The 24866-nt window shown below is 34.3% G+C and overlaps 2 protein-coding genes across 2 annotated transcripts; both read left to right on the top strand.

Moving 5' to 3' along the window:
- The first annotated feature begins 2660 nt into the window (after positions 1–2660).
- LOC103542900 (olfactory receptor 8J3-like) lies at positions 2661–19320 on the top strand. Its single transcript, XM_070563884.1, has 3 exons — positions 2661–2744; positions 4971–5021; positions 17373–19320. Exon 3 carries the CDS (start codon positions 17393–17395, stop codon positions 18338–18340), a length of 948 nt encoding a protein of 315 aa, XP_070419985.1. The 5' UTR covers positions 2661–2744; positions 4971–5021; positions 17373–17392; the 3' UTR covers positions 18341–19320.
- Positions 4980–5870, top strand: LOC139074336 (olfactory receptor 8K1-like). The gene has a single exon (XM_070563885.1). It carries the CDS (start codon positions 4980–4982, stop codon positions 5868–5870), a length of 891 nt encoding a protein of 296 aa, XP_070419986.1.
- Positions 19321–24866: the final 5546 nt, after the last annotated feature.

The raw sequence follows: 24866 nt of genomic DNA, 5'->3' as shown, positions 1-24866 counted from the left end.
GGTAAAGTAATTTAGGAGAATAAAATCCAATTTTTCATTAAAAGCGAGTGAATAAGAATTGTTGATTTAGATTAACACATGGGCATTGGTAATTTCCCATGACTCCTGGCTTCTGACCATGAACTCTCTTATAGTCACTGGCAGCTGATTCTTTACACCACAAAAATTCATTATTTCCTTTGCTAACTGGATTTCCTGTAGTAGTATGTTATTTTCAGTTCATGAAATCCTATGAATTAACTAGATGCCATAGATACATTTGATTTGTGAGTCAATAGTAGCATTTGTATATTGCAAGTGAAGAAAAAGTTAGAAATATCTGAAAGAATTATTACCGATCTCATCTATTAGAATCTAGTAAGGTTAGCATTTCCAGATAAAACACAAGACGCCTGGTTGCATTTGAATTTGAGATGAACAACACATAAGTCTGAGTATATGTCCCATGTAATACTTGATAAAAATTTTACATGAAATGATTGAAAAAAAATTTAAAAATATGCATTACCAATGCAGTATCTTACCAACAGAAAATAATTTTAATATAAAGATTCATATCTGCTTTTGCATAAGGATAAACTCCCATGCATGGACATGTGGATTTTTTAGTTGTTATTTTCCCTACAAGGCTGCTTATTACACAGTTTACTTTTTTTTTTTTTTTTTAGAATAAGCTTTGGAGACTGATTGAGTAGACTTTCAAATAAATAGAATTATTTTTAAGAGTCATGGAGAAAGCCGTGAACCTCAAAAAATTCCTAACCGATACCACCATGTGTAAATGTTGAAAAGTCAGTCACCATTCTGCATACTTTTTCTAGCCTGTCTTCTTTAACAGTTACCCTAAATGAAACTATTTAAAATGCATTCATCAAGATATTCAAACTGATTAGATATATTTTTCCAAATAGACAGAATGAGCAGGATATTACCATCATTTTAAGATCCTGATAGCGATGCTTTTCAATAAATACCCAGAAGTGGGTTTGCTGGATCTTATGGGGAATTGCTAATTAACGGGTATAAAGTTTCAGTTATGTAAGATGGATAAGATCTAGAGATCCTACGACATTGTGCTTAATGTTGTGTACAGCATTGTGCCTATAGTTAACAATATTGTATTGTACACTTAAAAATCTTTTAACAGGGTAGAAATCATGTGAAGTATTCTTATCACAATATAATTAAGGTAAAAAAGAAGACTGGGCAGGGTAAAGGAATCTAGATATCTTCAGAGGAAGGTAGTAACTGACACTGAAAATGGAGGTAAACTCAATAAACACTAGAATAATTCTTAGGAAAGAGTTGAAATCTTCAAGGAGATAAGACTGGTACTGGAATTCTGAATTCCTTTGCTTAATCCAGTCTATCTCCCATTCTACAGAATATGAATGATAGCAGGCTCTGCAACTCTTAGTTCTTACTTGCGAAAGAGGGAAGGATCTGAAAGTAGAGTGGGACTCAACGGAGCATCATCAGACAACTTGAACTAGGAAAAAGGGATAGAAGTGGATCACTGATCTCCAGTGATGCCTTCATCCCCCAGCCCCATTTCTTGGATCAGACTGCTTAAATCAACACCAAAAATTAATAGATTTCTAGAATTCTGCCAACTGTCACAGGGTGGCAACAGAATATAAAGCTATGCACTGGGGGACTTTGGGGAGAAGAAGAAAAATAAAAAAGGAAATTCACACCAGATGTTAGCTCAAGGCCAATCTTCTTCACCAAAAAAAAATAAAAATAACCAAATGAGATCTGTAGAGATTAAAATACAATATTAGATATAAACAAATATTTATTGAATGAGAGTAACAGTGGATTATACACTGAAAAAGGAATAACTACACTTAAACATATCACAGTAAAGATAACCCAAAGTGAAACCTATGAAAAAACGAAATACTGAAAAAAAAAAAACTATGAAAAAAATCTCAGTGGTCTGTAGAAGAATAACAACCTACATAACTGTACATTTAAACATAGGTCCAAGTGGAAAGAAGAGACTGTATGGTCCAGAATAAACTTTGAAAGAAATGTTGGCCAGAGCTTTTTCCAAATTAATTAAAAAGAAAAAAAAATTCCAATGATATAAGAAGCTAAAATAATTCTAAGCAGAATAAGTAGAAAAGGAAATTATGCCAAAGAACACACCTCACTACCAAGTTTTAGAAAACCAATAATAGAAATCCTTAAAAATAGAGATAAAAAATAGTTTATGAACAGATGAAGAAAAGATTTACCACTGATTTATTGGCAGAAACAATACAAGTCATAAGACATTGTCTTAGGCCAACTTATAATTATTTATCCAGCAAAAATATCCTTGGTTAATGGATGTTGTATTATCAAATATTGCATAATCTTTTTCTGGGAAGACAATCTTTTATTTACTCACATATTGTGTCTATATGTGTGTATACCTAATATGTACATGATATTTTGTAACTGAGATGCTGACAAAGACGTATTTATGATTTCCAGTGTTTAATGATATTATATAATTTATTTACTCAGACTTAGGCTTGAAATACTTTTGACTTTTCCTAGTGAGACATTCTGGGAATAATTAACAGATAACCAAACATTCACCCTCAGGTAACCATGTGCAATTTGTTTATCCTTGAATCAGATTAAAGCTTCCACAAAATGAGTCTCAGAGGGGTAGAAAAAAACTTAAATCCATTCTGCAACAATGGGCGAGGATTAAAACAGTAGCAAACCAAAGCAGATTCTCTATTAAGGTGAGTAGGAAACACTGGTCTCTGAAAATTTCTCTGGGCATACAGCTTAAACTGGATCATCACCAAAGATCTTGAAGGGCATTCAACTCTGAAACAGGTTCTTCCTTTGCAATATGCTTTTCTTTCATCAATAGGATTAACATGTAAGACAGACCTGTTAGAGAGTCCCTGATACTCTGTGTGTGCATTTAGACCACTTTAGGTTTTAAATAAATTTACTGATTCAGTCATCTATGTTAACAAGGATCACTGTCTATCTTTATTTACCTGGTGAAGCCCCTGTCCCACTTTCCATTTCCTCTCTTCTCAGGGTGACCTTAATAGAGAGGCAGCATACCTCTCTATTATGTTTATGAGAAAATATTCTGATGACACAATGATTTTATTTGAATCTTGACTCCACTGCTTACTATCCTAGTGACCTTAGTTAAGTTATTTAACACCCTGTGCCTCAGTTTTTACAACTCTCAAATGGAAATGGTAACAATGTCTACTACCTAGAGTTATTGTGTGGATCGTATGCGTTAATATTTGTACAGTGCTCAGAAAAGTGCCTGGTACATAACTGATTCTCTATCAGTGCTTGATATTCATTTGTGTTCTTTCTACCGGGCCTCTACATGAATCTCCATCAAGAAGTCGTAAAAAATAAGAATGGCTAAGTCCTTTTTATGCAGAAGAGGGATGTATGATTGGAGGATCATTAGAAGAAGTGATTCAATATGCAAAATGACAGACATGGCAAATGTGGACAAGATATTAATAGCAAAATTGTAAAAACATAGCATTAGACTTTGTACTGGGGAAGCAAGCTGAACTTACAGTGAAAAGTATTGAAATATGTATTTAATGATCAGAGGTTTCCTAATCACCACCTGATTCATCACTTCACCAACAGTTTAGAAAGTCTTTTTATATACATCTGGCTACTTTTAAACATTTTGTTTTTAAAGATTGACACCTAAACTAACATGTGTTGCCAATCTTCTTTTCTTCTTTTTCTTCTTCACCAAATCTCCCAGTACATAGTTGTAAATTCTAGTTGTAGGTCCTTCTCTTTGTGCTATGTGAGATGCCACCTCAGCATGGCTTGAGGAGCAGTGCTAGGTCCGTGCCCAGGATCCAAATCAGAGAAGCCCTGGGCTTCCAAAGTGGAGTGTGCAAGCTTAACCACTCAGCCGCAGGACTGGCCCCTAAACACATTTGAGGATTGCCAGTTATTTAAGGTTTATGGTTTAGGTGTAGATGTTTGTTTTATAAATTACTTGAAAATTTTAAAAAGTTGAAATATAATAGGTCTTTTGTCACACAAAATTATTTTGGGTCAAAAGAAATAGGTCATTGTAGCTGTATCAAAACAACCACTTCAAAATATTTTTCCCCTTATAAAGCACACTTTACCAAAGTTTCAATGAATGTGTGGTTTGCGTCAGTCTCAGCCTAAGGAAGGTGATACTATCAGCTAGGAATGCCTGGGGGCACTCAGCTTGGCCTGTACTAGTTGTGGCAAGTCCCCACAGATATGTCCCCCAACCAAAGCCAGCGTTGAGACTGGACTTTGTGTGCTAAACAATGTTGTGGTCGTCATGGTTCTTATCATGATTGTAAGACACACCTCAGCAACAGCCATCAGGGAACCATGAACAAACAAAATTCATTACCTAGGTCATGGAGGGTACACAGCATAACTGGGGCCACACAGCAAGGTCACAGGTAGAGAGAGAGAATATGGACCTGGTGTTCTGCCTTTATTGGGGTTGAGAGTCAGGGATTAGGGTTTTGCCCTGGGTTTACTCTTTATCAGTGAATTTAAAATATAAGAGCAGGGATTAATGGACAAGGAGGGAAAAACAGGGTCATTCAAGAAGTCAGCTATCTAGGTCACCCAGGGATTTTTATAAGGGGAAGTTCATGGGTAGATCAGCCTGCCTCTTTATCTAATTATGTAGCTGACAATATGTTTATTAGAGATGAATATTTTTCAAATGGATGCCATGGCAATCAAAAGCTTAATAGCAGGCACTTACACTGTAATACAAAAAGCTAATTGTCAGGCACTTAGACTGCAATGTGAGTGTAGGTCTGTGTAGTTCTGGCCTGATGGGAAGAGGAGTCTGTATTTATAATTTGAGACAAAATGTCTCTATATCTCATAAATCATGTTTTAAATTCTCTTAGAAGATGGGATCTCAAATACAATAAGTACTGATTTTATACCTTACACAGGTTACCAAGATGAATCATATGGAGAACCAGAATCATACTGCAGTGACCAAGGTGACTGAATTTATTCTCATGGGGATCACTGACAACCCTGGGCTGCAGGCACCTCTCCTTGGAGTCTTCCTCATCATATACTTGGTCACAGTGATGGGTAATCTGGGCATGGTTATCTTAACCCATTTAGACTCCAAGCTACATACTCCCATGTACTTTTTCCTTAGACATTTGTCGATTACTGATCTTGGTTACTCCACTGTCATTGGCCCAAAAATGATGGCAAACTTCGCAGTGCACAAAAATACAATTTCCTACACTTGCTGTGCCATCCAGCTAGTGTTCTTTGAGATTTTCATCATCACTGAACTGTTTATTCTTTCAGCAATGGCCTATGATCGCTATGTAGCTGTCTGCAAACCTCTTCTCTATGTGATCATCATGGCAGAGAAAGTGTGTTGGGGACTAGTAGTCACTCCTTATCTCTACAGTACATTTGTTTCACTATTTCTCACAATTAGGTTGTTTAACTCATCCTTCTGTGGCTCTAACATCATCAGTTATTTTTACTGTGACAGTCTACCTCTGATATCCATGCTGTGTTCTGACACACATGAATTAGAATTGATTATCCTGATCTTTTCAGGCTGCAATTTGCTCTCTTCCCTCTTCATTGTTCTTCTATCCTATACGTTTATTTTTGTGGCCATTCTCAGAATGAACTCAACTGAGAGGAGGTACAAAGCCTTCTCCACCTGTAGCTCCCATCTGACAGTGGTGGCTGTGTTCTATGGAACATTATTATTTATTTACCTGAAACCCAAATCCAGCCACATTTTTGATATTGATAAAATGGCTTCTGTACTTTTATACCTTACTGATCCCTATGCTGAATCCATTGATTTATAGCTTAAGGAACAAAGACGTAAAAGATGCTCTGAAAAGAACTTTAACTAATCAATGTAAAATGTTCATTTAATCTGATCTTAATATTCCATTGCAAAGGTGGGTCCAAAAATCTTTGTATAATCTTTTGTCAGAGCAATTACAGCATCAAAAAGAAAGACTATTTTACAAAATTTTTTCCTCTTTTTCTAGACAGAAGACTTCATCTTATATCTCTGTGTACTCTTCTCCACTTCAATAGAATAAATAAACATTATAGCCAGATCATATAATTCTCAAGTGGCTTTCAAGGTCATATTTGTACCTATTTTATTTAGAAGTAAGGCAAGTCATATCAAATTTTTGGTGAAACTCAGACTTGCTGAGATAAAAATTAAATACTCACAATAGAGCAAAATTAACCAGAATATTAATAATATGTATTTTATCGCAGTCACTGTGTATTAAAGATAAATAAGATTGAATCATGAAGACTATGTAGGCTAGATAGGAGATAAGTAAATGTGTGATTATAACACGACATGAAAAAACTGATCTGATAATCTAGGCTAAATAGAAAATAAAACATACATTTCAAAAATGAGATTTTAAATCAGATTGCTTTAATATTTTATATCTCAAGGATACAGTGGGCCTTTGGGATAATTTTTCATTAGGGACCATGAAAGAAATATTGGCTAGTTCTAGGTCCCCTTTGACAGATCATCACACTATAACTAATTTCAGTTTATGATAGCCTCTTGATAAACAAGCTAACTTTGAATTTGCAAAGTCAAAATAAATGAGTTATCTGGTCATCTACTGGAATGACATCACTGTTTTGAAAAACCTAGAGCAGTGGTAAATATTAAATGTAAATGATATACTCAAGGGTGAATTGCATTTTCTTTCATGTCTATTTGAATCTTTCATGAGTTTTATACACAATGATAATATTTTGCATGGATTCTCTGCTAACACAATGCTTCATTCACATTGTGTACTCATCCAGCAAATGAATAGATTCCTTACATCTTAGTATTCTCCTCATTTGAATAAGTGTTTTTTAGATTTTTAAAACTATATAGACCACCTCAAGCATGCTTGTTTCCATCTACCCTAGTCTTCTTATTGAAAATTGTGGGGAATTCAATCAGAGAATGAATCAGAGTCTCTTTATCCCACACCCATGAATTTTGTTTATTTTTTCCCTTTTTTAATGCACTGAAGTTTACTTTGTGACAGAGAGTTAATCTTAAGTGCTCTCACCACAAAAAGAAAAAAATAACTACATGAGGTGATGGATATGTTAGTTAGCTTGATTTTGGTAATCAAATTTCACAATATATACATATATCAAAACATCACATTCAAGGCCATTCCATTGGCATAGAGTTTAAGTTCATGCACTCTACTATGGTGGCCTGGGGTTTGCAGTTTTGGATCCTGTGCACAGACCTATACACCACTCATCAAGCAATGCTGTGTTGGCATGCCACCTACAAAATTGAGGAAGATTGGCACAGACGTTAGCTCAGGGCCAATTTCCAAACAAAAACAAACCAAAAAATCGCAATGTACACCTTAAATATACACAACTTTTATTTATTGATTCTAACCTCCACAAAGCTGGGGGAAATTTTTTGAAGCAAAAAATAAAATAAAACATAAATTGAACACAATAAAAGAAATACAAAATTACATTCTCCAATCACATCAATTTGTTTATCACATTAGCTTTGGATCCTATCCCTAATCATATTTATTGTTATGAATAAATTTTATTTTATAGAGTAACATTTTATATTATACTGCATAGTCTTTTTGGTCAGGATATTTTTTTCCAGATTCTATCTTTTCTATTACTATTCACAAACCAAAAATAAAGTTAAATAATATTATAGCATTTTCCAATATCATCTGCATAGAAAGGGCTTTACAGAAACATAATACATCAACTTCCCTGTAACTTAGTTACATGAAAAGTCGTCATCAAAATCTTTGTCAGCCAATGCATATTAAATATTATTTTTAATACCGGCTTGAATATCCTTTTTAATATACAGTAGAGTATAGATCAATCACTGTGTGTTTAGACATTCTTTGATAAATATTTGATCGTTTTCAGCTTTTTATTTCTTTTACCACTATAAAAAGGGCTGTAATAAATAGCCCTGTGCTAATAACATGATATACTATTGCTTTTTATTTCTAAAATAGATGTATAAGGCTTCTTCCACATGCTGATATGCTCTTGGATCAGTGTTTTACAGATATCCATAATAGTCTGAAATAAAAAAAGAAAACACAGAGCAAAAGTACTATGCATTGTAACTTTTTGCCATCGAGTATTTTTTTTTATTTTCAAAGAAAGGATACTAAGATTTACTGACATATTTTCATTGTGTGATGATAAAATTGCAAAATGATTGTAATAAGTGGGTAGCATCACATATTTGAAATCATAGATACAACAGGAAGGTTTCTAAAACATTACCTTCTTTTCTACAGAAAGTTTATAGCATACCAGACTTTACTGGGTAGGGCCAGTTACACTAAATGCCACAAAGCATATTGTCTCATCATCATTATGATGATGAATAATTTAGAAATAATGCTGCCAACCAACATGAAAATCCTTTAATATTTGTACACTCTCAAAATCTCCCCTGAGCTAGAAAGTTTAGGGTTTTTTTTGATTACTTGTTTTGACTCCATATCTAATTAATGCCTTGATATACCAAATGCTTTTAGCTAGGAAATTGGAATATATTTGTATTAATTCCCAAATGGCAATTCCTCCAAAGCTCTGATGACTCAATTGCATAAACTCAAGCTCTGATTATTTTTAAAAATCCTCAAAGTTGATTTCTTACATGGACTCTGCAATGATTTCTTCTATTCCTATCCCATGACTTCCTTATGAAGACAGCGAGATATACTCTTTCTTGAAGGGATTTTCTCGATGAGTCCAAATTTCACACATGGAAAAGGAACCATTCTGGCTTTAAGATGATGGAGAGAGATGGCTCAAAAAATTATCTCTTTTAATATTTTATGCTAAGGTTCCAAATTATTCATCCCTCAATTTAACACCATAGTGTTGAGACCAAGGTGCAACTTTTAACGACTCAATTTTGAGTTACGGAACAAGTTTCAATATTAAAATAATTTAATTACTACTACCAAATGAGACTATTGTCATAGCAAACAGGTCTAGACTTAAGTTCCTTGTATACAGTTGTTGGGGCCCAGTCCAGGCCACCCTAAAATATTCCCAATGTGGTATTGATTATTTTGAATTAAAGTTACTTGAAAAGCAGTTGACATCAAATTTTTTTAAAAAAGGCATTTTGACCCTCCTCTCTCTTCCCCGCTGAAAGCAGGAGATAAACCTCCCATGTGAGAGGTGCTTTCCCTACATTTTTATCACCAGACTGGGAAGATCAGGGCAGAGAAGACTATATAAACAAGCATTGTTACTTGTTTACTAATTTACTACCCCAAACCCAGACTCTGTTTAAATTCCTTGCTAATAAAGCACCCAAACCTAAGTGTCTTTGTCCTGTCAAATCTTCACAAATTTATTGCTACTTTGCGTAAAAAGATATATAAGCTGCCTACTTTGTTTCCTCTCTGAGCATCATTTTTTATGATCTGCCCTGCATACATATTAAATTGTTTTTTCCTGTTGATCTGGACTTGTGTCACTTTTATAATTATTCTAGCCATAAGAACTCAAGATGGGTAGAAGGGGAAACTTTCCTCTTCCCAACACAAACAAGATCCCCCATGTCTGCTTTCTGTCTGATTCTATACAATAGAGAAAAGATTCAGAATGGCTAAAGCATCTAGAAAAACAAAAAGTTGGAGAACTTATAATACGGATTTCAAGACTAATTGTAAATCTATAGTAATCAATACAGAGAAATATTCTATAAAAATAGTAAATAGATGAATGGAAAAGAATAAAGACGCTAAAACATGTGTACATGTGTATGTTAAAATATCAGATAAGAAGCCAAAGTAACTCAAAGGGATCCAAGATATATATAAATATTCTTTAAAAATTAATAACGAAAAGACAAACACCCTAATGAAAATGAGGGAAAAGACTTGAAAAGACATTTCACAGAAGAAAATATGAATGGTCAATAAACACTTTAAAAAGTCCAACATCCTCAGTCACTAGGAAAATGAAATTACAGTACCAATGAGATATTACTTCCCACCCACTAGTTTGGGTAAAATTAAAAACACTAGATTATCAAATACAAAGTACCATATCAGCTACTATGTTCAGCTCCTGAAATTATCATACGTTGCTGATTGAGTGCACAAAGATAACTTCACGCTGGAAAAAAGTTTGGCAGTTTTAAGTAAAGTTAAACACATTACTACCATATGTCCCAAGAATTCCCCTCACGGATGCTAATGCAAAGTGAATGGAAACGTGTCCAGAAAAATATGTGTATATTAATGTTACTGGTGGTTTTATATATAATAGTACAAAATGGAAATATTTCAACTGTCCATCAAGAGATAAAAAGATGAATTGTGATATATAAATACAATGAAATATTACTCAGCAATAAAATGGAATGAACTGCCCATATATACAATAGCATGGATGAATTTCAATTACATTAAATTGAGCAGAAGAAACCACACATAAACATGCTACATTATTCCATTTGTATGAAATTCTAAAACAAGCAAAATAAATCTATGGTAAGAGAAATCCTAGCAGTTGTGGTCTGGGCTATATTGTGAGGCAACTTACTACAACGAGACGTTGAAGAACATTTTTCATATTGGGAATACTCTCTCATTGGACGCAGTAGTAACGCAGGTGAAATCATTTTTCAAATGCCATCCAGTTACACTTGACGTTTTATTGTAACTAAAAGATACTTTAATAATTTGGTGTTTTAAAAGAAACCAGTGCAATATGACGTTTTTAGTACTATTTTTAATTCATTTCTCAGAAGCTCTTGAATTTCTATATAACCCATGTGGACAAAGTTTTATAAGAAATATAAGATTATACTAAATATATACTTCTATAATTTGCTGACTACATTTCCAAACTATATATTTAATTTCCAGTATTTCAACATACTAATAATACTCTTATGAAGATTTTTGTATATTTTAATAACTTGTATTACTTATGCAGATTTCCAGGAGCAAGTTTGCTTCCCAATGAAGATATGCACATTTCAACTGTTTTTGGACCTAATGCAAGAGATTTAGAATAATTATTTTCCTCAGTTTATGACATTTTATCATTATTGAGCCAGGTAAAGCCCCTATCTTATCTTAATTTATTTTATATTCTGATTTGTTATGGACTGAATTGTCACCCACCAAATTCATGTGTTGAAACCCTAGTCTGCAGTACTTCAGAATGTGACTTGCATTAGGATATAGGGCCTTTAAAAGGTAGCTAATTAAAAAAGGGTCATTATGTGGGCCCTAATCTAATATGGTTGATATTTTTATACAAAGAGGGGGTAAGGACACAAAGAGAGGCACTAGACTTGTGCACAGACCCAGCAATGACCATGTGAAGACACAGCAGGAAGGGGGCCATCTGCAAGCCAAGGAGAGGCCTCAGAAGTAACCTAACCTGCCAACCCCTTGATCTTGGCCTTCTAGGCTCCAACTGAGAAAACATATTTGAATTGTTGCTGCCATATAATCTGTGGTACCTGATTATGGCAGCACTAGTAAAATAATACATCTCTCATCTTTATTTCTTTATCCAGTCCCCTCTACCACCACCAGTAACCATCCCAATATATTTAATGAGAATCTGTTTATTTTCTTCTGTTCTTATAAAACATAGATTACTCTTCCGTGTGCATGTGTTTATACTTTTTATAAATGGCATTATTCCATATATGTCAACTTCCATCTCTAAATTTAAGGCCTGTAGAGGAATATCTTGGACAAAAAAATAAGAAGACTTAAGCCTGAAGGAAGAGAATTTTCCCAGGGAAATTTGAGTACTACATAATTCTATTAGTCATAGGTTTGTTTAAGCAACACATATGCTAAAATCCAAATGATGTATAATTCTATTAGTCTTTGCATGGATAAAATGCATATTTCTATAATATTCAGCATTTAACAATGTGCTTTTTTGACAGGGAATTTATAGTCATATTCAAATATAACATAAGGTCTCCATTTTTAAATATTATGTTTGGTTCTTCTCTAGAAGGTATATTATCCATTTTTCACCTGAAATATAATCATAAAGAAAAGAATAAAATAATTTTTTTCTTACCTAATGATTGTTTTTCAGAGAACCCCTCCTCATTTCAATATCCACTTTAGCAAATTCCTTGAAATAATGACTATGCTAATTGTATTCTTTGAAGTAAAAGTGGAAGAAAAGGACAGTGGCATGATAAAATTACTATTTATCAATAGAGTTTGTTCCAGTTTCAATGTTAGGGCTTTGGTTTCCATCTCTTCAATATTGAAATTTGCAATAATGAATCTATGAATGCAAATGAGTTACTTTGAGAGTCACAATTTAATTACTGTGCCCCTTAGCTGTAATGAAGTTGAATTCACTTCAATAATGTAGGCTGATGCAACAAAGACTCACAGGGTGCCTGGTTGAACTTCCAGAGGAACAGCTTGTTAAGGAAGCATCCCCAAGGGGCATCATCCCCAAGGATGTAAAAGGCAATTTGTTGATCGTTAAATCACCTGTGCTTCAGAGTTTGGAACTTAAAGGTTTATAAAGTCCCATCAACACCCATTGCCACAGCAACGTGGAGAGTCTCACTAAGAACCTGAAACAGATTCTCCACTATAGGTGGGTAGGAATCACTTATCTTATTTTTGCATAATGGCCTTTAAAAAATCTGAAACTATACGTTAAAATGAGCCACTTCACTTTTATTTTAGAAGCTACTGGATATTATATATAATCAAATAATCCAATGTTTAATGTAAGGTTTGTTTTCAAGATTTACAACTGTTTGGGAGAACACAGAATGTTAATTATGATCCAGATTTTATATTTCCAAATTAGAACTGCCATCTTTGTGCCTTATGTACTTAAATAAATTATATCACTACTGAAATAATGGACTTTTGCTCACTGAGATTGTTCATATCATAGTTTTCTCCCACAATATTACCTAAAATACAAACAAAATGCTTCATAGGAAATCCTGTGAAAGAAACCTGGACAAACAACTACCCAGACTCCAAATGATGCTCCTTTTTGAGAATATAACTCTAGATCACAAATTTTCTCAGGAAATTTTTCCATTCACTCTGAAAGCATACATGCAAGTGTATGTAGAGAAGCATGAGAAGTAATCAATGCAATAATGAAACACATTGAGATAAACCATCTACCTTATAGTAAAATAGTCTACTAACATTTAGTTGCAAAGATCTCAAAAAGAAAGACTTCTCTTTGAAGAAAGTCACTGCATAAACAGGATCAAGTCTTTAAGAAATGCAGACCTGTAGATTCTTGGTTTGATAGAACAGAATCTCTATAACATTCTTTAGGAGGAAATAAAACCCCGAAGACAATGTTGATTACCTAGATTTTACTTACTTCAACTGACCTAAAATAGGATGTTCCTAAATAAATTTATTTTCTTTCTATTTTGTCGTCTCATTTTATAATAAAAAAGTACATGGAAGCTATCTATGTACACACTTTTAAATGCTATTATTATTACTTATGAGCCATAAAACGTTGGTGCTAATTTATAGACAATTCACCTATCTCTTTACCCTCCCTTTACTCATTAGTATTCAAAAGAAGATTGTAAATGCCTAGAGAAGTATCAGGAATAGCATGCTTAAATACTCCAAAATCAATTTTTTCATCCTCATTTGATACTATGTTCATTTCCAGTTTCTGATCACATGGGGCCAGTGCTACAAATGGTGGCTAGACTTCTTTGAGATAATATGCCACCTCACAAAAAAGTGGAGTAATCTCAGAAGAGTCAATATGAGTAAAGATACAGATGGTCAGAGATGAAAATATATATGTAATGTATGCCTGGGAAGGTATTATGACTAGAAAGGAGATGTGGAAGTCATTGTGGAATGCATGGAAAACGAGGCTAAAACATATTTCAATTATCCTAAAAGATAGCTGAGATTACATGTCTTAATTATTCAAAAAGATTTAATGGCTTTCATTTGCCTACCAGCTAATGTGAGACAATCATAACATAGAGACCAAGAAGGATACAAAAGTCAATAACAATGTCAATGAAAGCTTGACCTGAGGAAGTAGAAGAGGAGGATGCTTAGGACAGGAAAGTATTTACGGAAATCGGCACAAAACAACACATGGAACTTTGAAAGAAAATTACAGGATGGATACATTTTTGTGATTTAAACTGGTTGCTTTTTAAAATTTATTATTTCAAGTTTAAAATAAAGTGTATAACAAACAGCACTCTAGATTTCAGCAGAAATACAGGAGCTAACATAATTTGGAAACATTGTTTCGGCTGATAGTTGAAATGTTTGCCAAGGGAGGCAATCGAGAGACTAAATGCTGCAGACAAAATATTAAAAACTGCAAACAAAGAGAAGACAAGATGAAAAACGCATAGGAGGGGACACAGAAATGATATCTTTCAGTGTAGTGTTTGGAGATAGGTAAACTACAATCTCAAAACAGAGGGTTGTCTCTCAGAGGACAATAATGCAGATAGATTGAGGAATATATTAGGAACGTTTGTTTAACAAAGTTAAAAGATCTTGAAATAGATGAAAAACAATATGGTATCAACATCTAGGTTGAGGTTTCGTAGCTTTGTAAACCTAACCACACCTATGTGCTCCAGACGTAAATATTAGCTGCCTAAATGATTGCTTAAATGTCCCATTAGCACTTTGAAAATTTAACTTGTTCAAAATTTCACTTTGATCAGTCCATCTTAAATCATATCCTGTAATATGCAAAAAATGTTATGGCCATTGACCCAATTGCAAAAACGTCACTGAAGTCTTTCTTGTTCGACCCCCAACTGTCATTCTCTCACATCCCTCTCACGTAATTCATAACATGAATTATTTAAGATATCATCTTGTTTCTGGTTCCAGCTGTTCAGTGCACCTTCTCTGTATGTCCAGCTTCTCCAATTGGGCCCAAGTTATCATTATCTTATACTGGGAATCCTCAACCAACTGTTTGACTCATTTGTTTTTATTTCCACTCATAACTTCTACACTTTAAATCCCATAATTCATCATCTTCATAACAGCAAGAGAAAGCTTTTTAGAACTTAAAGCTGATTATGTTCCCCCACGTTAAAACTTATCAATACCTTACAATTCACTTAAAATAAAAACCAAATATTTATTGTGACCTACGTTATCTAATTCTAGTAATTCTCCACTTTTTCATTATTATCCAGTCACACTGGTCTCCAGTAAGTTTCCTCTCAAAAACAAACAAAAAAACTAACTTCTTTTCTACCACACAGCAGCATTTTCAAGAAATACCCTTCTGCCTGGAACCTTGGAGGGTTCTTCCTGTGATTGATTAAATAGCTGGTTCCATCGCTTGTTTAGTTTTCAGTTCACATGTCACCCTCTCAGAAAGGCCTTGCCTTGATATGATTTGTGCAAGAACTCTCCCAGCTTATTCTGATGCATGTTTTTGTTGAATTTTCTTATTGTACTTACTACAATTTATAATCCTCTGTCTATATGTTCTGTTATCAGCCTTTTTTCTCTTCTATTATCAAACAAGAAGGCCCATGAGTTGAGGAACAAGTAACTTATCTGAAGCTTGAGCGTTGTCTGGCTCAAATAGGAAATCAACAAATACTTGGTAAATAAGTAAATAAGAGGATGATTCAAAGAAACAGAGAAAGAATGAGGTTTGGTGTCAGAAACAAACTGATATCACATACTCAACAATGTTGGAAGTTATTTTGGTCTTATTTCTCCAATTCTTTTTGCATTGTTGCTTCATTCTTTTTTCTCTCTGTAGCAGAGTTTTCTATTTTTCTTTCTTTTATAGCCTTTTTTAGGAGAGACAATGTCAGTAACTCTGGGCTTTTACAAGTCAGGCATCAGTGATACATAATCATTAAAAAAATCACTTTATTAAGTTAAGATTGACAAACAAAAAGCTGTACAAGTTGGATGTATAAAATTTCATGAGTTTGGAGATAAGCCTACATCCTTAAATCATCACCACAGTTTACGCCATAAACATATCCTTCATCTTCAAAGGTTTCCTTTTGCCTCTTTGTTTATCATTATTATTATTATTATTTTGTGTGCATGTATGCTTAAATTTTTGTTAAAAGGTAGAGCTTATGTTAAATGCTGATATAGTCTTGACTCTCTGGCTGTGAACGCCAAATCTTCAGATAAGAGACAATGACAGGACTTTTTGGACAAGGTGCCCCCCATGGGAAGCATCAGTTTGGATTGGAAAGGGACTCTAATTGGTTTAGCTAGAAGCAGGTGACCACCCTTCTAACAAACACCTCTAGAAAAATATTCAATCAGATTATAATAGCATGCTGATTATCTGACAAATATATGTAGGGTAATTATCATAGAAACTATAAAATAAGGATATTTAACATTTTGGCAATAATGAAAAATATCAAAATGTGAAAAATTCAAGAAAAGGCCAACTAAAACTTAAGGCCAGATGTGTTTTATAAATTTTTTAAATAATGTTATAAAATTATATAAATAAAAATACTAGGTAAAAATAAATACATATTGGAAAGAATATGATGAATTTCATCAGCTTGTGGGGCAGGAAAAAGAAGAATTATGAGATGGAAGCAAAAGTAAGTTGAATCCAGTAGAGCATAGCATGTGATGGAGATGCAAAAAATGATAACATTTTCATATATATCATTTTTTAGAAGTTGAAAAGAGAATCAGTAAACAGAAAAATACAGCTGAAGACATGTATTCATATATTTTTGTCTGTGCTAATAAAGTGTAAAATGGGAAAAACAGTTAACATATATGGATGGTAGTATGTGCAAATTGAATGCACATTGATTAGAAGTTATAGAAAGATTGAAGAAAGAAAATGGAGCAGGATTGTGGCTAGATTATCTATTCTTGAGAAAAAGCAAGAAATCTCAGAATAAGAAATCACAAAGCAACATTGAATTATATGGCACATGCAATTCCTCAAGCCTTTCTCCCACTCAATGCAAAAGACATAAGAAATGAATCATGGCTTCTATTGTTTGCAAGCTAATAAGATATGCATAATTTAATAAAATTGTGAGGAAGTAAATTCTCAAAATATGCATGACAGTGAACCATCCATTTAATTGATCATGTTTGTTTTTTCTATCTCCCAAATGATTGCAAGCTGTATTTATAAAACCTAGAACCTTGAGTTTAATAAATGGCTTAGGTTAATAAAGGATTTCAGGAATTCTCACCCAAGGAATTGCCCTTGCCATCAAATGGCAGTCCTAGAAAAGAGTCCCTTAACGTTTGTAACCACTTCTCCTTTCTTTCTCCAAACAGATGAATTTCCAAACTCTTACATGGCTCCTGGAAATTTCACCCGGGTCACTGAGTTTATTCTCACAGGTGTCTCAGACTGTCCAGAACTCCAGATTCCACTCTTCTTTGTTTTCCTGGTCATCTATGGACTGACTGTGGCAGGAAATCTGAGCATCATCACTCTCACCAGTGTTGACTCTCGACTTCAGACTCCCATGTATTTTTTCCTCCGAAATTTGGCTATCATCAATCTTGGCAATTCTACTGTTATAGCCCCAAAAATGCTGATCAATTTTTTGGTAAAGAAGAAAACCATCTTCTACTATGAATGTGCCACCCAACTGGGTGTCTTCTTGGTTTTCATTGTAGCTGAGGTCTTCATGTTAGCTGTGATGGCCTATGACCGCTATGTGGCCATCTGCAATCCCCTGCTCTACATGGTGGTGGTATCTCGGCAGGTCTGCCTTCTGCTGGTATCCCTCACTTACCTCTATAGCTTTTTCATAGCTCTTCTGGCTTCATCTTCTATATTCTCTGTGGCTTATTGCTCTCCCAATATCATCAATCATTTTTTCTGTGATATTGTCCCTCTGTTAGCATTGTCCTGCTCTGATACTTACTTTCCAGAAACAGTAGTTTTTATATCTGCAGCTACAGATTTGGTTTTTTCCATGATTATAGTTCTTGTGTCTTATTTCAACATTGTTTTGTCCATTCTAAGGATACACTCATCAGAAGGAAGGAAAAAAGCCTTTTCCACATGTGCTTCACATATGGTGGCGGTAACGGTTTTCTATGGAACAATGCTCTTCATGTACGTGCAGCCTCCAACTAACCATTCAATGGATACTGATAAAATGGCTTCCGTGTTTTACACAGTGGTGATTCCAATGCTGAATCCCATGATCTACAGCCTGCGGAATAAGGATGTGAAGGCTGCCCTTTGGAGATTTCTGACAAACTCACGCTGTTCTTTTAAATTAATGTGAATTTAGATCTCTATAGTTAAATGAAGACAAGATCAAGATAGGCTGTCATTACAGCAGAGAAAGCAAAAGGGTAGGTGGCTGACCTCCTTTCTTTACAAGTACTTAATCCTGTGAATTAAAAGGGGCTAGGATCAGGAACCAGTGAATTAAAAAAGAAACAGAAACTCTAGAAGTTACCAAGTTAATACAGAAGCAAAGCATTATTTACTAACTTTGCCAAGGAGTTTGCAGGTAGCTAGATTGAAATAAATATCTCCAAGACTCAGGAAAGATATAAGTTAAAAAATTAAATAAGTTAAAACAGACCAACAACATATGGGTCAGAAAAGTAAGTCCATTTCTCCTATTTGGCTTCCTTTTTGGTTCCTGGATGTGTTTCGTCAATGAACCTTGAAAAACTGTAGTTGCAGTTGAACAAAAACCTACTAAAGCTAAGTTAGCAAAATTAAATTGACAGCTATATTTAAAACGAAACTCCCTAACACTTTCTTAATATCATTTGAATTACAAAAATACATTACCAATGAACTTATATTCTGAATGTTAACCAAAATATAATTGAAAATATTATTTCAATTGATATAATTTATACAATCTTTTTATGAAAGATACAGAGTGTGATTATTGAATCGGCTCTCCTACTGGGTATTATTTCATTGAAAACCTTCGTGGATTCTGTAAAAGTTTTTCTTTCTCATTATTCTAAGTATCAGTCTTCTTTAGTGTGTATAATAAATGTACTGAATGGTATACTATTAGACATTCAATGGGCCATGTTTGTGAAATTTCTTTACATTATTGGAGGAATGCTTTAATTGATTTATAATTTTTTTCTGTTTTCTGATAGCATTTTGATCAGTGGGTGTGCACTAAAATCTACTGTACATCTCTGAATATATAGAGTTGACCATATTATATCTCAGATGTATCAAATGAGAACTGAGTTAACCAATGTAATATTAAAGTAATGGAGTACTGTTTATATAGTGCATGTAACCATCTTGGGCATTTCCAAAGCAGAACAATAATCCTGCTTTGAAATTAATTTACTAAAAATGTTTAAAACCCTAGATTAGCCATCTTCCTGGTACATGAAGAATATCCTAAAAAATATACTCGATTTCATTTGGGACGTCAAGTGGAACCAGAATGGTAAAACACTCAGTATAAATGTTCCAGTTTCTTCACATCCCCACTGGGTATAACACTTAGTATAAATATCATCAGTCATTCTTTTTTTTGAGGAAGATTAACCCTGAGCTAACATCTGCTGCCAATCCTCCTCTTTTTGCTGAGGAAGACTGGCCCTGAGTTAACATCCGTGCCCATCTTCCTCTACTTTATATGTGGGATGCCTACCACAGCATGGCTTGCCAAGCAGTGCCATGTCCACACCCGGGATCCAAACCAGCGAACCCCAGGCCACCAAAGCAGAACGTGCGAACTTAACTGCTGAGCCACCGGGCCGGGCAACATCAGTCATTTTGATTAGCCACTCTAGTAGGTATGTAGTGGCACCATACTATGGTTTTAGTTTTCATTTCTTTAATAGCTGATGATACAGAGCATGATCACTCTATTAAATCTATGGCAGGTTTGCTACACTGTTGGTTATACCAACCAGTATTGTGGCCTCACACTATCTATAACTTCACCTTGCTGAGAAATCCACTGACATCACAATTGTTTTGAAAACACCCATGGGCATAGGTTTTTTCAAGCTCCACTCCAGAACAAACCAGCCCATTTCTAGCAGCAAAACTATAGATCCTGATGTCTGCCCCACAACCATATTCTAGATATTTACATAACTGATTTGATTTACTCAATATAAAATTGTGTTTAATTGCAGTTATGTTCATAATGGAAAACACTGAAAGCAATGAAATATCTTTCAATAGGTGAATAGATAAACAAATTGTGATACATCTGTACAATGGAATACAATTCAGCAATAAAAGGCAGTGAGCTATTAAGCCATAGAAAGACACTGATGAATCTTCAATGCATGTTGCTAAGTGAAAGAAACTAGTCGGAAAAGACTACAATATTCTATTTATGCAACATTATATAAAATGCAAAATTATAGAGATGGTAAACAGATCAGTGGTTGCCAAGGGCTCAGTAGTGAAATGAAGGGTTAAATAGGTGAAGCACAAGGGATTTATTTTCCTGTAGTGAAGCTGTTGTGTATGGTAAAGTAATGGTGGATACATGACACTATATATTTTTTAAATACCCATAGAGATTTATGGGACGAAGTATAAATCTTAATGAATGCAAATGTTGAAATAAATCATTTAAGAGGTAGGACAAGCCAGAATGGAATGCAGAAAGTGTTAAAACAATCTAGTGTAATAAAATGTATGAAACAATTTCTTTGGATGGGTGGGGTGAAAGGTGCTGACCTAAGTAACATTGGAAATAGTGGAATATGTAGGACTAAAGGCAAAAATGATGGTATGTCGCACTGTATTTCAGTTATAAATCTTTTTCTCATAGGGATGTGGTTTAAGAATTCTGGAATGACTACACACATATACTGGAATTAAAAAACTGAGTAAATAGGTGGTAGATGGTGGGACCAGGTTTCTAACTGTGTAGGAAGTTAAAGCAAAGCAAAGTGATGAAGCCAGAATGATCCATGTGATAATGGATCAGTGTCAGAGACATCAGCATGAACTCTTGTTCAGCATTATGTAGATACTGAAGGTTTTAAACAGAAATAGTTATAGATAAATATATACACATGAGTTAATATACAAATATATATTCCCTTACTCTGCTAACTAATAAGGTCTGGAAGCTTGGGGATATCTCACTAGCAACAAAGTCATCTGCTGCTAAGATATTAAATTCTAATAATATTTTTGAATGTAAGGAACTGGGACTTTTTTGAGTTTGACTGATTCTAGGACTAGGCTGGAGATTTACAGAATGAGCATATTATTGTGTCTGAAAGTAAGGAAATCATAAGAAAAAAAGAGATGAAGCAAAGAAGAAAAGAAGGAAAGAAGAAAGGAAGGTAGGTAGGGAGGAAGGGAAGAAGGAAGAAAGAACAGAAAGAAAGAGAGAAATAAAGAAAAGAAAGAAAGAGACAGAAAAAGAAAGAAAGAAAAGCAATGATGGGGTATGTCAAAATAACACAGAAGCCAACTGAAAGTGTTTCCAATGGCCAAAGCCAGAATAATTTGAGCAACAAAATAAAGTAGAATTTTAGAGTTGAATTATTATCCCAATATGAAATGTTTCCATGATAACATACTGATACAAATAAATGATTGAATAAATTATGAAGAGAGAAAGCAGTGAAATGTCACAGGCAGAAAATTCCAAATAATTTATGCAGATAGTCTGCCCTCAAGCAGGTGGATCATGACACTCCATTCGTTGTGTGTGAACTGCATATAGTGACTTCTTTCCAAAAAGTATAATATAGAAAGGAAAGGGGGTAATTTTATGGTGGAGAAACCTGACAAACATTCCCTTAGCCAGGTGATCAAGGTTACCATAAGCACTGATAATTCATGTTGCTAGTATGTACTCTTCTTATGATGTGATGAGAACGTCAATTCACTCACAGGTTTTCCTCCCCACAACTTGTTAGCCAAGTCTAATCACGAGAAAAACATCAGAAAAAGCCCAACTGAGGGACATTTCAGAAAACACTTGATTAGTACTCCTCAAAAACATCAAGGTCTTAAAAAACAAGAAAAAGCTGAGAAACTGTGACAGCCAAGAGATCACCAAGGAAACATAAGGACCAAATGTCATGTTTTATCCTGGATGTGATCCTGAATTAGAAAAAGCTCATTGGAGAAAATCGAAGAAAATCTGAAAAAAGGATACACTTTAATTTATTTACAACAACAACAACAACGACAAAATATGTGACATTTCTCAAATCTTTCAGGTGGCCGAGTCTTATTGTGGCATCCTCAGCTTCTCTTCCTATCAGTAAATCGAGTTTTATTTCAAACATAAAAATCTAAAGAATGCACCACTACACATAGCCAATTCTAGAATTTTGTTTACTGTGGACACCTGGGTCCTTTTTATTCCGGGAGAAGAGAGACAGATGAAGAGATTGGGCCATCAGGAAGCATGGACTGGACTCCTGAAAGAAACACCATGTGCTGAGTGACATTCTGGAAATTTATTTTTTCTCTCTAGGCTTGCATTTCCTCATGGGTATAACTATGATATTGTGCTAGAAATATGGTTTGTTTATTATTTATCGATTTTTCACAGAACTCTTTTGTTTCAAATTAATCCTAAAAAGATAACACTAATCAACATACTTCTCTGGTTAATTGAGGTGGCCGACACAAAGATTTGCTGAATTGATTATCTTACACGTTTTTCCTGACATCCTTCTCTCACCTCACTTTGCAACGCTCCTTGAGTCACTCCCACAGAATACTATTACTGCTAAAAACACTACCAGGCATTAAAAAATCCTAAAATGATAAAAATAATCCTGACTGCAGAGAAAATTTTAAACCTGATGGTTTATATTTCTTGGAGAACCAATTGTTCTTTCTGAAATTTCAAGATTTATCTTTATTAACAGTTCTATTGGAAAATTGAATTCTGAAAATTACGTGTTTCTGATCTAAATTTGGATTTCATATATATTACCAAAGTCAATTTCATTCACAGATTTGGGATTCCAAGGATTTCATTTTTCTATTGATGTCATAGTCAGTCCTTAAATATGAAACAATCTCTAAATACTGTAATGTAGTTATTTGCTTCTCACAAATTAATTCAACGTGATAACCCAGTAGGGATTTTAAGATAAACAGCAATGCTCCAATGGTACTCAGCAGAAATGATAAGAAATGTGTTATTTCCTTAAATACCTCCTGGGAGGCCTTCTGTTAATTCATGACACTACGCATGATTAATAGTTTTTGTAACAGGGAGGAAATCAGTGTAGCATTGTGACCTAAGCTATGAGTTGCACGTGGGCACTTACACTGGTTGTTACAATTCTAAATTAGCCTATGAACTTAATATTAATGAAATATGTCAGGTGAAATTTATGATTGATTCACTGTGTTAAGTGTCTGAACTCCTTTATAAAAAACTGTGATATTAGTTTTCCCTGACTCTCTATACAATGTCCTGTGTTTGTCATGTTTTATGTAACTATTTACATTGATGTTTTATTTTAGGCCAAATTTATTAGAAAATCAACTTTAATTTCTTGAAAAAATATATCTCTTAATTATAGAGAGTGAACGGCCTTGTCTAGGAACACTAACCATGCTCCCATGTTAAGCACCACAGTTACTAATTCACCATCTAATATCAGACCATAACTCATAGCATTTTACAACAAGACACAGGCAGAGATGTGACATTTGACCAATTGTGGTAGATTTGTTTTTAAATTTAATTAATGAAAGAAACACAGGCATTGTCCATTCATAGAATAAGTATTTAGGATCTCAAACACATAATTTCTGCCTATAAAAATCGCATTCTGATCATAACTCATAGAATATTATCAGGCTGTTATTTTTAAGTATTTGATACATTGCATGCTTCAGTGAAAATTTTAATGACTGCATCATATAAAGGAAATGTAATATTCTGTCTCTCTCTTCATTATATAGAAACCCAGTGTTATGATAGTTGGAAGTTTATTTAATAGAAAACTACGTGGTAGATTTACCCAACAGGTATGTTCCTTTTGGATATAAATGAATTTAACAAATTTATAACAAATTTTCTCATCAATCTATCTGTTGTAAGGAAAAGGGGGATAAAGAGAATTTCATGTTTTCACTTAATATAGAGTAAAAAGACTTCAGACAGGTCCTAAGAGTATGGAGATTACTATAATTTATGTAAGAAAATCTGTGAAGGAAATGTCTTGGAGGATGGGAGAAGTTGCTATGAGACGGTTACAGGAAGGGTTTTTATGTTTGTGTTTATGAGGAGAAGTCTAGAAAGGGGTTTCTGAGAATGTACTCATGCACAATTAGGATATTCCAAATTTCGTGAGTCTTGACCAGGATTCCATTGAGGAAGTAGCAGAGAATAGAGTAGTGTAGAACACAGAATAGAAAGAAATTAGTGCATCCCAAGTAATGAAAGCACTTCAGATATATGCATAAACCTTGAGACTAGAAAATGTTTGCCACGTTTTAAAAAGTGCTAGAATGCCAACATGGCTAGAGTGTATTGAGCCAGCTGGAGATTTGCAGATGAGTCTGTAGTGGGAAACAGGCCCCCTCGAAATGACAAAACAAAGAGGCATCATTCTGGAGTCTTGTTCCCCTACTAACAAACTGAGTGAACTTGGGCAAGTCGTTAAAGCTCTTTTAATATACACCTACTTGTTTATGAACGTTAAAACATGTGTAGCTTTATCCATAATAGTACAAAATGGAAATATTTCAATGGCCCATCAAGAGACAAAAAGATGGAGGCCAGTCTGGTGGTGTAGTGATTTAGTTCACTTGCTCTGTTTCACCAGCCTGGGGTTAGCAGGTACGGATCCCGGGCATAGGCC

This window comes from Equus przewalskii, chromosome 11 (assembly GCF_037783145.1).
Source record: "Equus przewalskii isolate Varuska chromosome 11, EquPr2, whole genome shotgun sequence".
NCBI lineage: Eukaryota > Metazoa > Chordata > Mammalia > Perissodactyla > Equidae > Equus > Equus przewalskii.
This window is presented reverse-complemented; position numbering and strand designations above follow the sequence as displayed.